General features: G+C 37.9%; 1 protein-coding gene across 2 annotated transcripts in view; it reads left to right on the top strand.

Moving 5' to 3' along the window:
- Window positions 1-12,326, top strand: part of TBCD (tubulin folding cofactor D) — a 108,564-nt gene that overhangs the window by 4,411 nt on the left and 91,827 nt on the right. For both annotated transcript variants that reach the window (XM_003211411.4, XM_085240256.1), the window contains 3 exons: window positions 886-1,032; window positions 1,757-1,812; window positions 4,707-4,839. In XM_003211411.4, the coding sequence (XP_003211459.3) occupies window positions 886-1,032; window positions 1,757-1,812; window positions 4,707-4,839 (336 nt within the window). The remainder of the gene's footprint in view (window positions 1-885; window positions 1,033-1,756; window positions 1,813-4,706; window positions 4,840-12,326) is intronic.

Here is a 12,326-nt window from a genome sequence, read left to right as displayed (position 1 = left end):
TGAGGGAGGAAAAAAATGTGACTGCAAAAGGCTTATAAAAGTTGATTAAATTTGAGTGATCATCATCTATTAAAGATAACAGAAGTTGTGAATATGAAGACAGTAATTGTACTGCTTCTCTAAATTCAAATAGATTTTTGATAAATTGCTTCTATCAGCACTACTGTTGATGTTGATACGGTTGTACAGCTTTTATTTCTTAGATAGCAATTGCCACAAAAGTAATCTTTTTCATACAACTTTTCATATTTTAATATACATATATAGTTTATATGTAGTTTTATATACGTATATAGTTTATATTAATCTTTGTTTTGAAGCCTTACTGTGGAGGCTCCGTAGAAGTTGTTTCTTGTCTATTTGTCTCTGCAAACACACTGAAGTAGTTTCAAGAAGCCTGTGAAAAGAATATGTAGAAAATTAGGAAGAAAGTGTTTGTCTCTAAATTAGGAAGAAGAAAGTATTTCTCTCTAGGTCTTTTTCTGTTGTGTTTGTGTTAGAACATAAATTTTCTTCCTCTACATGATGAGTCACTTTCCCTGTTAATTTATGGTGGACTTTTGTTTTGTTTGCATTTTATTTTTTTCCTGTTTGACAGGACCAAAAGTACAAATGGGAGAAAGCAGGAAAATAGGAAAATGCAGTTTCCCTTTGGAAAGAAGTGACGTGTCCAGACTTCAGAGGGAGGGTCCGTTTACAGTCCTAGTTTTCCAACTTGGGATCTCTTGTAATTCTGTCTCAGTTGGTGTTTCAGAACATTGAGATTCTATGTTTCTGTCTTTCTAGTTTGAAAGTTCCTTGGAAGTTAGTAGCTCTTATGCTCCACGCACCTTGTTGGAATATCTTCCAGAAAACCAAATGCATATTTTGACTATTCTTTTCCAGACTTGGGAAACTCGTTACATGCTTTTATTATGGCTCTCCATGATATGCCTGATTCCTTTTGATCTGGCTCGGTTTGATGGAAATATTCTTTCTGAGGAAGGTCCTACTCGTATGCCAACAATGGATCGCATACTTGAAATAGCTAAAGTAAGTGTGGTGCATCATGTGTAATATGCTCAAATGTGTGGCATTTCTTTGGCTTTTTTTTTTTTTTAGTATATAACAAATACTGGTCTACTCTCTAAAAATTACAGTTTTAGAATCTTTTATATACACTTCTTTAGTGCATAGTGAGTGTGAGTATTTTTTTTCTCTGAAGAAATATTTTATGGGATCCAATAGGAGTGTGTGCCTTTGACTATGTTAACAGCTTTTAGAGTTTAAAAGTATCAGCTAAGTTTTCTGAAAGCCAAGTTTGATTATTTACATAGGAATTTAGTGTTTGGTCAGGATGAGTAACACATGAAGAAGCTATGACTGCCTGAAGAATTTTCAGCAAAAGTCAAAATTGTTCTTGACATAAGTTTGAAGTGGTTAATGTGTCATCTCTTGAAGATAAAAATGAACATCCCCTTTTCCACAAACACCTGAACAGTTGGTGGTTTTTGACACTTGCAGCACTTAAATGGCTCATCACTTGTGGAATTGCAGTAGCTGCAACGTAGGGTATGAGGAAAGGTAAACTTGCTTTGAAAGAAACTGGATGTGATACTGTTTGTTAAATGGACAACTTATTTTTTGCTTTTTACTCTCTTAAACTCAGGACAATGTTTGTAGATAAATATTACATACTAATGTATGAAGTTGAGTAGCTGTGTTATTAAATCTACATGTTTGAATTCTTTTACTATCAGTTTTCTTTTGTCTTTAGTGTTACTTGGTTGTCAGTGATAAGGCTCGAGATGCGGCTGCTGTGCTGGTTTCAAAGTAAGTCCCTCCTGTGCTTGACAGAAAGGGAAAAAGCTAACTCCCTTCTCCTGTGTCATCTTGAGTCTGATGGGCCAGTAATGATAGCATTGGGAGGACAGAAAGTTGTCAAATATATTGAGATGTTGAACCTGTTTTAATCGTATCCAACGATTCGTTACTGGAGATGTGTTTTGTGCTAGAAAAACAGCTGTCCATCACAAGTGTTAGTTAAAGTTCCTTATGGCTAACAGAATTCTCTTCAGATTGCTGCAGAGTTTGAAAATGATGAAGTTACTCTGTGTTGCTGCTTGGTTTTGTAGCATTGTGCATAGTAAATTGGCAGATGCTGTGTTAAGGGCTGTTTTTTTACTAGAGGTACATAAAAAGAAACGTTAATGCTAGATTCTTAATATCCTTACTGTCTTTTCATTTTCTTGTCCAAAAAACAGTACTTCTATTTTCATAGGCTTTTCATCAATTAATTAATCAAATAAAACCAAGCATAATGGGAATTCCTAAATTCAATTGTTTTACAAGGATTGGTGTTCAGACAACAAACCGCTTGTGAAGGAGATGCAGTTTTTCTGATTTTTTTGGGGGGGAGGGCATCTCTGCAATCTTTGTATCTCTGCTGGAGATGTTTATAAATTTGAAATAATGAAATTCTCTTCTTTCCTCCTCTGGTTCATTAGTGGAGATTGTTTTTATTTGATAGACATATGAAAATAAATTGCATAAAATGTAAACTATACCACTACATACATATCTTTTTTTACTATGCATGTCACAGTACATACCTTATTCTCATACATTTTAATGAACAAGACCTTGGCTTAGTTTGTCCCTTTTTTCCCCCGTTTTTTTGTTTTCTTACTTAACTAAGCAAGGACAGCTGTCTTCATGCTAGCACCTACTCTGATACACGCTAGGGGGCTCTGCCAACATAGGTTTGCCAGGACAGCTACAGGACCAGAGGCTCTGGGGCTGAACAAAATGCAATAGTTACCCTGGATGAGGGTAGTTACTCTGAAAAACAAAATCAGCTTTAGAGTTTTTCCCTGGTCTGAAGGATGCACAGCGTTTATAAGGCTTAATTGTATCAAAATAGTTGTTAAATATAACTTTTAGTAGAACAGATTCTTACTGTCTTTTTGGGAAATAGCTGTCCTTATGCTTGCTTTATTCTGAATTTATTCTGAGTTTCAATCACAGGACTTAAAATTCTTTAAGAAGTAACATTTGGTGATTATAATGCTCCAGTTGTAAATCTGCTGACAAAACAGTCAGTCTCTTTTGTATTGTGCAGAAAATTCCTAACAGACGTGGCCTTAGAATATAACATTTTGGGGACAGTTTTTTACTTCTTTTTACTTATTCTGAAATATTTCAGAGCAGTATTTAAGTGAATGCGTGACTCATCAGATACTGATTTAACTGCTTCATCATCTTGAAGTTAAACTGTTAGGTAGGCAGGAATGCAAGAGCCCTGGGATGCACAGGAGATAAGATGTTGGAGTATAGCTCTGTAACCTGCCAAGTAGGAAACTCTTTGTAGGGAGAGGGAAGGAGGAGAGTAGGGAAAGTCTGAGTTCTGTTCCTGCTCTAGGATTTATACGTTTCAAGTAAAATTCATAAACATTGAAATCCAAGACTTCCCATTTTTCAGTCATTCCCTTTTCATAGGGCAGAGTAGCTGGAGTTTGTTCAGTGAGTTCTCTCTCCTGTCTGTTCAGTGACCTGGCTGCAGTTGGAGGAGATGAGGCATATCCTGTCCTGCTTCTAGTCTGGAGGTTAGGGCACTCCTCTGAGCAATTAAGATTTAAACTCCTTTGGGCTGAGAAAGGGTCTGGGAACCAGTTCATCTACTTGGCAAGCTTGTTCTGTTACCTCTGCCATTGTGGAAAAGAATGGCTTCATTCTTGGTGCTCTATTATAAAACAAAAAATAAACCCCCTCACCTAATGCCTGCAAATCCTCACTGTTCTGCTGAACACAATCGATGCTGACTTTGAAGACAATTCAGGTGTTCCTCAGCATTTGTGTTCCTTGTATTCCTGATTTGCTGGCTCTTGATGCAGTTCCCCATTTAATCTGTAGTTGTATAAGTCAGCCACGTGCAGGCTCTGTACACATTCTTCTTTAAACATTAAGAATTCTACTGTGTGGGCTTTCCTTTGTACCTTTCCTTGGATTGTGTTTTAGGGGAAAGTTTATTAATTTAGGCTGAAACTTTGCTGGACTAGAAACCTTACTTCTAGGTGCACAGAGACTAAATGTGGTTAGGGCTGAAGTAGATGCCCTAACCATGGCTTGGCTGGCTCTGATTATGATTGATTTTATAGGTTTAGAGGAGGAGCTTAGCCATGATAAACTTCCTGGTCCTCCATAAGAATGCATTTCTTAATCCATTCAGTGTGTTAAATATTGGATGTTTGACTTATAAAAAATCTGAACAAATAGATACAGCACTGAGGATTAGTCCTTAGGGCCTGGAACAGGATTTTGCTGATAATGAGTGCTATGTGGACCTGTTGTTGTTTTATGCCAATGTTCTGTCTGTTCTTGATGAGAATAGAGGAGAATCCTTACATTCATTTTAGCTTTTCACTAATTTTTATCTTGGAACTAGAGAGTTTCTTGCGTTGCAAGTAAGATGGGAATCTTTAAGATTCTAGTTTACAAGTTGGTATCAGTGGAAACTCTGGATCAAAGCCTTGCTCAGGAGCCAAATGACCAAACACGGTGCTTTGGAATTTTATTCCCATCAGGAATTTAGCAAAATGTCCATTGGAGAATTGTCTTTAGAAACTCCAACTTGTTTGGACAGTAGGAAAAATAATTTTCATTGGCACGTGTAAAGACAGTAACTGAAGTGGTTTATGTTTTGCTTTGTTTTTGTTTTTCCATGACAGATTTATCGTTCGCCCTGATGTCAGACAGAAAAGAATGGCAGACTTCTTGGACTGGACACTGTCAATGTTATCTAAATCCTCCTTTCAGAGTATGGAGGGGACTGTTGTTATGAATGGCATGCTGCAGGCCCTGGTAACTACTCTTTTTCTCTTAAAAAATAAATGATTGTATTTGCATGTTACTTTTCCTTGTGATTCTGTTCTGGTAGAACTTTAATAGGAAATGCACAGAGAAGTTTTTGTTTGTTAAAAAAGTAATATGAAGTCAGATTTTGCTCAGTAGCAGTTGTGAAATAACTTCTCATGTACTGTAACTTCATGTGAGTCTTTTCTCTACATAGTCTTTTCATCAACAAGTAAAAGTGAATTTGCTGGAACAGATACCGATAAATAACTGAAAAATTCCTTTAACTATTGGATTGTTTACTGTTTGTAATCCTCTTGTAACTCAGATTTTTTTTTTTGTTTTCTACCAAACCTGTGGGGGGAAAAAAAATTATCTGACTATAGAAAATGAAAAAGCTGGGCTTTTGGTACAGCAGGAGGTTTTTTGGAATTGTTAGCCAAAATGCAAGTGACTTGTGGAAGTTTTAGCCACTCTTCTTGAATACTTGTTCGTTCTCACTAGTTTTACTAAACATACTGAACTTAATAGGCAGTGTCCTTGGCTAGGCTGGAAAATTACACTATTCCTTGTATTTGTTAATCTGAAGTTCTTCATTTAATGCTGCACGTTGTGAAGTAATTATATAGCTCATGGGGGATTGGAGTCGGATGATCTTGAAGGTCCTTTCCAAGCCATGCTGTGGTTCACAGAGCTGAATTCTTAGTTCAGGTTGTAAAAGTAGTTCATTATAGAATCAAAGAACAGCTCAGCTTGGGGAAAAAGCTTCTAGTTCCTGAAGCACTACTATATAGAACTCCTGTACATTCTAGGAATATCTTGTTCTAACAGCTGTCCAGTAGTTTTATACTTCTTTTGTGTGTGTGTATTTTGAATTACTTGGATAACAGTCCTGATATCTGTGTCAGTTGTGATGTCCAGATATATTTGGATGGAGTGAAGGATTTTGTGGAGTTTTCTTGTTTTTGTTGTTAATGAGCTGAGATAGCACGAGTGAAGTCAATGAATGGCATAGACTTGTATAGTTTTAGCACAGATGTAAGGATTTTCTGGCATTTGTATGAGTTTCTATAATTTGCATAAATTTGCAGCTCTTTTTTGAATAATTGCTCTGAGGACTTGGATGCAGTACGTTCCTAAACATCAAAGCAAAGCTGTGGAACAAGTGAGTTTGTGTTGTTGGTTTTTTAGTACTTTTTTCTTCTTCAGCAGCTCTTCCAAATCAGAAGATACGAGAAACAGTCTATATTTAGAATAACTTAGAACTTGCTGCTTAAGCAAGAGGAAGCATTACTTGTATGTGTTGCAGTCTGTTTCAAAAGGCAGAATGATGTTTCATCATTTTATTGTCAGATCTGGAAAGGGAGACTGACTGACTGCCATCCTAGGTGCATGATGAGACCTGTAGGATGTTTAATACATTCGTGTTTTGTCATAATTCCCTTGGCTTTGGCTCTATCCACCTGTTCATTAGTGCATGCTAAGCGAAACAGGTGAATACTTAACAAGTAGAATCGAAACTAGAATGTGATACAATATACCTGGAAGCTGCAGCCTTCTGTCTTGCATTTGTATGATTTTTTTCTTTTCCTCCTCTACGTTGTAGGATGGGAGAACATATTTATCAAGCTAGTTTGGTGGTGTCTGATAGCTCATAACTCTTCTTCCAGTTGGTAGGAATGAGCAGACTGAATTGTTAAAGCCTTTTCTTGCATCCAGTCTTGAATTTTTAATTTCAATTACTGCAATGTAAGCCTGAATTACATCATTAGAGAATAAAGGTTTTCAGAAAGATACATATGTAGGTATGTGTACAGGGATGTGTTTAACTGGAGTAGGAAGCATAAGAGTTGAATATAATGACTTACTAACGCATTTATAACAATAATATGTTGTTGAACCAAAAATATTAGCCAAAAGTAAAAGCAGTATTTAAAGTAAGTAAACCTGTTCCTTTAAACATCTGTGGTGTTAGCAGTTCTGTCCAGAAACAAAACAATAATTGCAAACTGTATAAAGCAAAATGCATCCACGGGGGGGGGGCAACTAAAACTTGGGTCGCCAAGCTTCAGAATTCTTTGCCCTGATTCCTCCTGCAACTTGTTTAGGAATCAAACTGTAGTTACTGGGGCATTTCATCCTGAAGGAACAGGAACAAGAAGAATGTTTCAATTTCCAGTCCGTGCAGCAAGGCAGGTTTTGGGGATGTCATGATGTTGGAGCAGGGTGGGTGGAAAAGGACTTGCTGCCTCTTTCTCTCTTCCCCCTCCACCTCCAACACCCTGGATCAGTTCAGAGCTTCCCCTGACAGTGTGGATTTCAGCAGAACCACTGTTGATGGTCTGTGTTCAGGAAATAACTTGTAGTGAGATTGGCATGGCAAAACTGTTCTAAAATCACACGAAACTCTTGCATTTCAATGAACTGAAACTGCAAGTTCGGTACACGGTGAGCAGTTCTGTGTTGCTGCACTTTGATCTGCCTCTCCATGGCCTGAAGTCTCGGTGATTAGCTATGCTACTGTTTAATCTAACTCAGCATTATGTGTAGAACAAGTACTACTGTTTCATGATTCTTGTTGGAACATGCAGCCTGCATTACACATTTTAATTCCACTGATGCTTTTTTCTTTTTTTCTCTTTACACCTGTCGTCAGTAATATATCATTTCACAACAGGTGTGCACTAGCAGGAATCTTTGCTCATGGTGTTTCAGATTCGGTTTTTAAAACTGACTTCTTATGTTTGAAACTAAAATTGCATTGTTGAATTGAGTTCATTTTTGTACTTGGATTCACTGTATGCATAGGTAGTTTGAAGGATTGTAGATTAATGGGGTGGATTAGATTAATAAGAAATTGCCTTTTTTATATATAAATATAAAATTGTTGTTTACTTGAAAGAAATGTCTAACCTGTTTTAAGAATCTGCATTTTAAATTCTCTTGGTCTGGAGGTTTGCTTTTAAACCTGCCATTATATCAAGCAGCTTTTTAGTTATTGCTGCAGGGTGTAGCACTCCCAATTCTTGCGTGACAGAGATGTCATCATGTTGAGGTAGCCTTGGGCATTGAAACTTATTAAACCTTATTTGTTTTATAGGTGATTCAGTATACAAGTGTGAGTAATAATTAAAAATAAAACGCCCTACGCAGTGATCTGATGAAACTGGAGAGTCTTAAGAACAGGGCATTTCCCTGAGCTGTCTCTAATGCGAAGGTTATTTAGCAATAGCTGTGTGCTTATGTAAATTTTGCTCTGGGGAAGAAAGAACTCTCCAACTCTATTCTTTCAGACCCACAGGCACAAAAATAGGCTATTTCCAAATAGAATGTTTCCCAAGTCTCTGTATTTTTGGCATTCTCAAAGAATTACCATTGTCCATTGGCGTTGTTTTTTTTTTTTTTAAGAGATGTTATCACCTAATGGTTTGTAGATAAAGGTGTACAAAAAGCAGAGCTTTCAAATCTGTGTTTTGTCAGTCTTGTTACAGTGGAGGTTCCCCACGTGTTACTGTAAATTTCTGATAAATAACAAAGATCAGATGAAAACATAACTCTCACCAGCTATTTAACCGTGCTCTGTGTCGAAGGTTGTCACATTAGCTACCATTACCAATACCCTGACAAATGCATGCAGTCTACCATTTGCATTGAAGAAGTACGAAGGACAAGAGTTGTAATCTGTTTTACCATTCGTTGCACATATAACACATTAAACACTCTCTACTTTCAAGCAAATTTATTATTTTGACAGCATGTCCTCCCTCACCTTGTTTACTTCCCCACATCTAGCCCGGAGGCAGGAAGGAGTGATAGCTTTCCCTCGACCTGGATGCTGTGTGACTACTAGGGGGTGCTCCAGAGTAATGAAAGATACCGTTTTCTTCTCATCCCATAGAGGCAGAAATTATCCTCCCAGTCCTCAACTTGCTTGGTTACAACCAGAGGGTAGACTCAGACTGGTGTCTCCTGCTCAACAGGAAGATAGATTTGCTAGCAAACAGTCAGGCCACCCTTACTGGTGATTTGTATAGCTTGGGGAACATGTCCCAGAGATGATCCTGGTTGATATATCTCGTGGAGCCCAAAGTGGGTTATGCAGACAATTGGAAGGTGTGGTGTGTTTCTTCGGTGATTACTAAGAAACTGGGTTTTGTTTTCCTTGCACCATGCTATTTCTAAAGCAAAACCAGACTTGACAGTCGTCATCGCTTGCACACCACTGATTTTCTCTAATTTGTAGGTGGCTTAATTATTTATAAGAGAGGGAGTCACATACTTTTCAGCAGTTCAACAGGTCGGGTGAGTTGCTGTGTGTCCTCATTAAAGTGGAGAGACCATGGTGTAACTTTGGCTGCCTGGATGCTCCAATGGGCAGGCTCAGACTCCTTGCTTTTAGTATCATTAGCTGTTGTCTCTACAGGTGGCAAACCAAACTTATTAATTATTTTGTTTGTATCAGATTTTTCTGAATCGATGTGCCTTGGTTGTTTTTTGTCCTGCAAGGCAGGAAGTTTAAAATAAATACTGTAATGCTGATTTGCTCATTTTTCCTTTTCGAGTTGTTTTTTTTTTTTTTCTCCCCAGTTTCTGTTGGTTTGCAGTGATGCGAAGTGTACTTTGATTTTTAGTGTAATGCTGAGACAGCCAGAGCTGCAGGATTTTTCCTATACAATGACTGCTTCAAGCACATCCATGTACAGAGCATATGCCAGAAGAAATACATATCTTTTATTATAGAGGCCAACAACAGAAAAAGTGCTTTCCCCCCCACGCTCAAAAGTTTGGGAGATTTGAGTTTCTGAATGTTTTTGCCTTTTTTGACTCACAAAGAAGTCATAAAAAGATTTTTTTTTCCTTGATGATTCTACAATCAGGAAAACAAAGCAACAACTGAATTTCTTGATCTGTAGAACATCTGAAAAGTAGTTCCCACCAGTTTGGTTATCACCTACTTTTATACAAAATGTTTTTTTGCTAGAAATAACCTGTAAACTCTTCTCTGATAGAGAGAAATACCTAATGTATCACTTGGTAAAGCAGCAAAAAGGTGGGTAGAAGGCTGTATTCTAACTGCAGTGGACACCAGTCAGTGCAAACACAACTTCTTTCCTTTCACAGATTCCTTTTTCTTCTGTTGTTATTCAAGAACCAATATGTAATAGGTTTTGTTGAACAAAAACAGTGTAAACATTACATCCCAGGTCATTTAAGTTATGAATTTATAACACTGTAGCTACAGCATTATTTGATTAATTTGTACTTCCCCTAAAAACATGCATCAATGAAATAAAATCCCTTAATCCTCATAGAGCAATAAAGGCGACCACTGGAACCAGGTGTTGCCCTTGTCAGAGAAAGGAATGAACTGCTGTGGTTTGTACAGCTGAACACTTTTCAACACTGGAAATCTGATTGCTTCTTTTATGTGCTTTATGAGGAGATGGGAGATGGAAGGAGAAGGGAGATGAAGAAAGTATATTCTTAATGGGAGTCCACATTGCGTGTAACGGATTCTCAAGTAATGAAATGCTCTTCCTTGAGATTTTCTTGCATAGATTGTCAGAGTTGCCTAAACCCTTGTTTAACCCTGTTAGACCCTTGCTGTGTCACCGAAGGACAGCAGGAGGTGTGCACTGAAGGTCTGAGGCCTGACTTGTTATCTGAGAGAATACATAACCCACGTATTTTTTAGTGTATTCTCAGCTGATTTTACAGCAGTTGCTGTGATGATTTTGACATTTAAAACTGTGTGGAGTTTTCTTATTTGCTGCTTCTGTGTTGGTGAACTTCTTCCTACTTCTTGCTTAGAGGCCGTACCTCCTAGTTATGTTATTCCTGAAGAGTCAGAACTGAATTCAAAGTCGGCCTCGAGGACGTGAAAACTCCTGGAGAGCCTTGTAGGGAGGTGCTGGGATGTAGGAGCTGTGTCAGAATGGAAGCACACAGATGTTTTGAGGGATCCATTGAGACTTTTCAGGAGCTCACCAAGTTTGCTAAGACATATGGAGGGAAATCTCCAAAAGAACTTGTCCAGGAACTCCCAAGGCTATATAAAGAAGCTGTTCTCTTTGTTATCATTACTTTAGGAATTATACTGTTCTGTTTGAATGCACTTGTGTATGGTCTTAATCATTTTGAGGCATTCCTTCAAAATAGTATTTGCTCTTCACTGGGCATTTGTACAGAATGGAGAGGTAACTGGGGATAAGGTGCTGCAGAAATGCTGCAGTGTCTCCTGACATCCACAACAAACTTGCTGGCCTTGTGAAGCCTGTCTGTTTTGAGCACAGGAGCAAAGTTACGAAGAAATGAGCTTATGAGATTTCAGCAAAGAGGCTGAAAAGAAATTGAAGCCACTCCAGACTTGTTGGTAACAGGGGAGACTGAGATTTTTGCTCGCTTTCTCTTAGCTCTTCCTTAGGCTTTCTAGTCAAGCAGTTCTGTCATATATTAGTGGGATTTTATTTTATATCAATGTGGTATCTTGATAAAAGTTATTCTGTATTCATACTGTTTGTGTCAGGGGTGGTTTCAGTTAGCTGCTGTTCTGAGGCTGAAGTAGTTCTGTTGCATTTCTGCTCTGTAAATGTAGTTCTTAAAGGATGTCATACTTACGTGGTTACTTCAGCAAAGCATTACAAATCTTGAATAATAAGTATTGTCAAATTCCACTATGTATAGCTTGTAGTAGAACTGATCAGAAATGCTAATTTAGGATTCTGAAACGTAATTTAGTTACACAACAAAATATAATGGGTACATAGCCTGAAGGTGTTTTTATTGCTTTTGTTGCTCTTAACCACACCTGCAGTGCAGGAGGCATGTGTATTTGGTATGTGTGAGAAAGTACATGTTTTTAAGGTAAGTCTGTTCTTGTTTAACTGCTAGGCATGTTTAGTGAGGAAGATTTTTCTTATGACGAATGACAAAGTTCAAGGAAAGCTAAGGGGCTGAATGTGGTGGTTTTGATACATACTAATTGGACCGAGGCCATTTTAATAGTGTAACACGTTTCTGCCTGGTATGAACAGTCTGTTCTTCTCACTGGAGTGCTGAGATCTAATGGGATTTTTAACTGTGTGTAAATGATTTGGAAGCTATTTGGAAGACTGAACGCTTGAACTCTCCTTAAAATCCCTTGGTGCAGGAATTAAAATATGCCTGATGGAGTTGTATTTGCAGTCAGAGAGTTCTGTAGCTGACTTTGTTTAGTTTAACACGGAGTTCTTGAAAGCTGTTGGAGAAACAGGATAAAATACTCAGCAGTTTAGCCTATATTGTGCCCTGTCTTGTCTGAGTTTGGTTGTCACTAATGATGGAGCTTGCTCACCAGTGTCCACCTGTCCTGCTTCTCACAGTGACGGAAGCATTGATGTGCCTCCTTGTGCTGTGCTCTGCCTAAATTACAAGCAAGGCTTGTTTAGTTTGGAGAATTGTTTGATGTCACCAGGTCTCACGGGGTTCCCCTTGTTCATCTGCCTTTATTCATGTTC

Source organism: Meleagris gallopavo, chromosome 20 (genome assembly GCF_905368555.1).
Source record: "Meleagris gallopavo chromosome 20, MGAL_WU_HG_1.1, whole genome shotgun sequence".
Classification (NCBI taxonomy): domain Eukaryota; kingdom Metazoa; phylum Chordata; class Aves; order Galliformes; family Phasianidae; genus Meleagris; species Meleagris gallopavo.
Note: the sequence above shows the minus strand (reverse complement) of the source record. Positions and strands in the feature narration are given on the sequence as shown.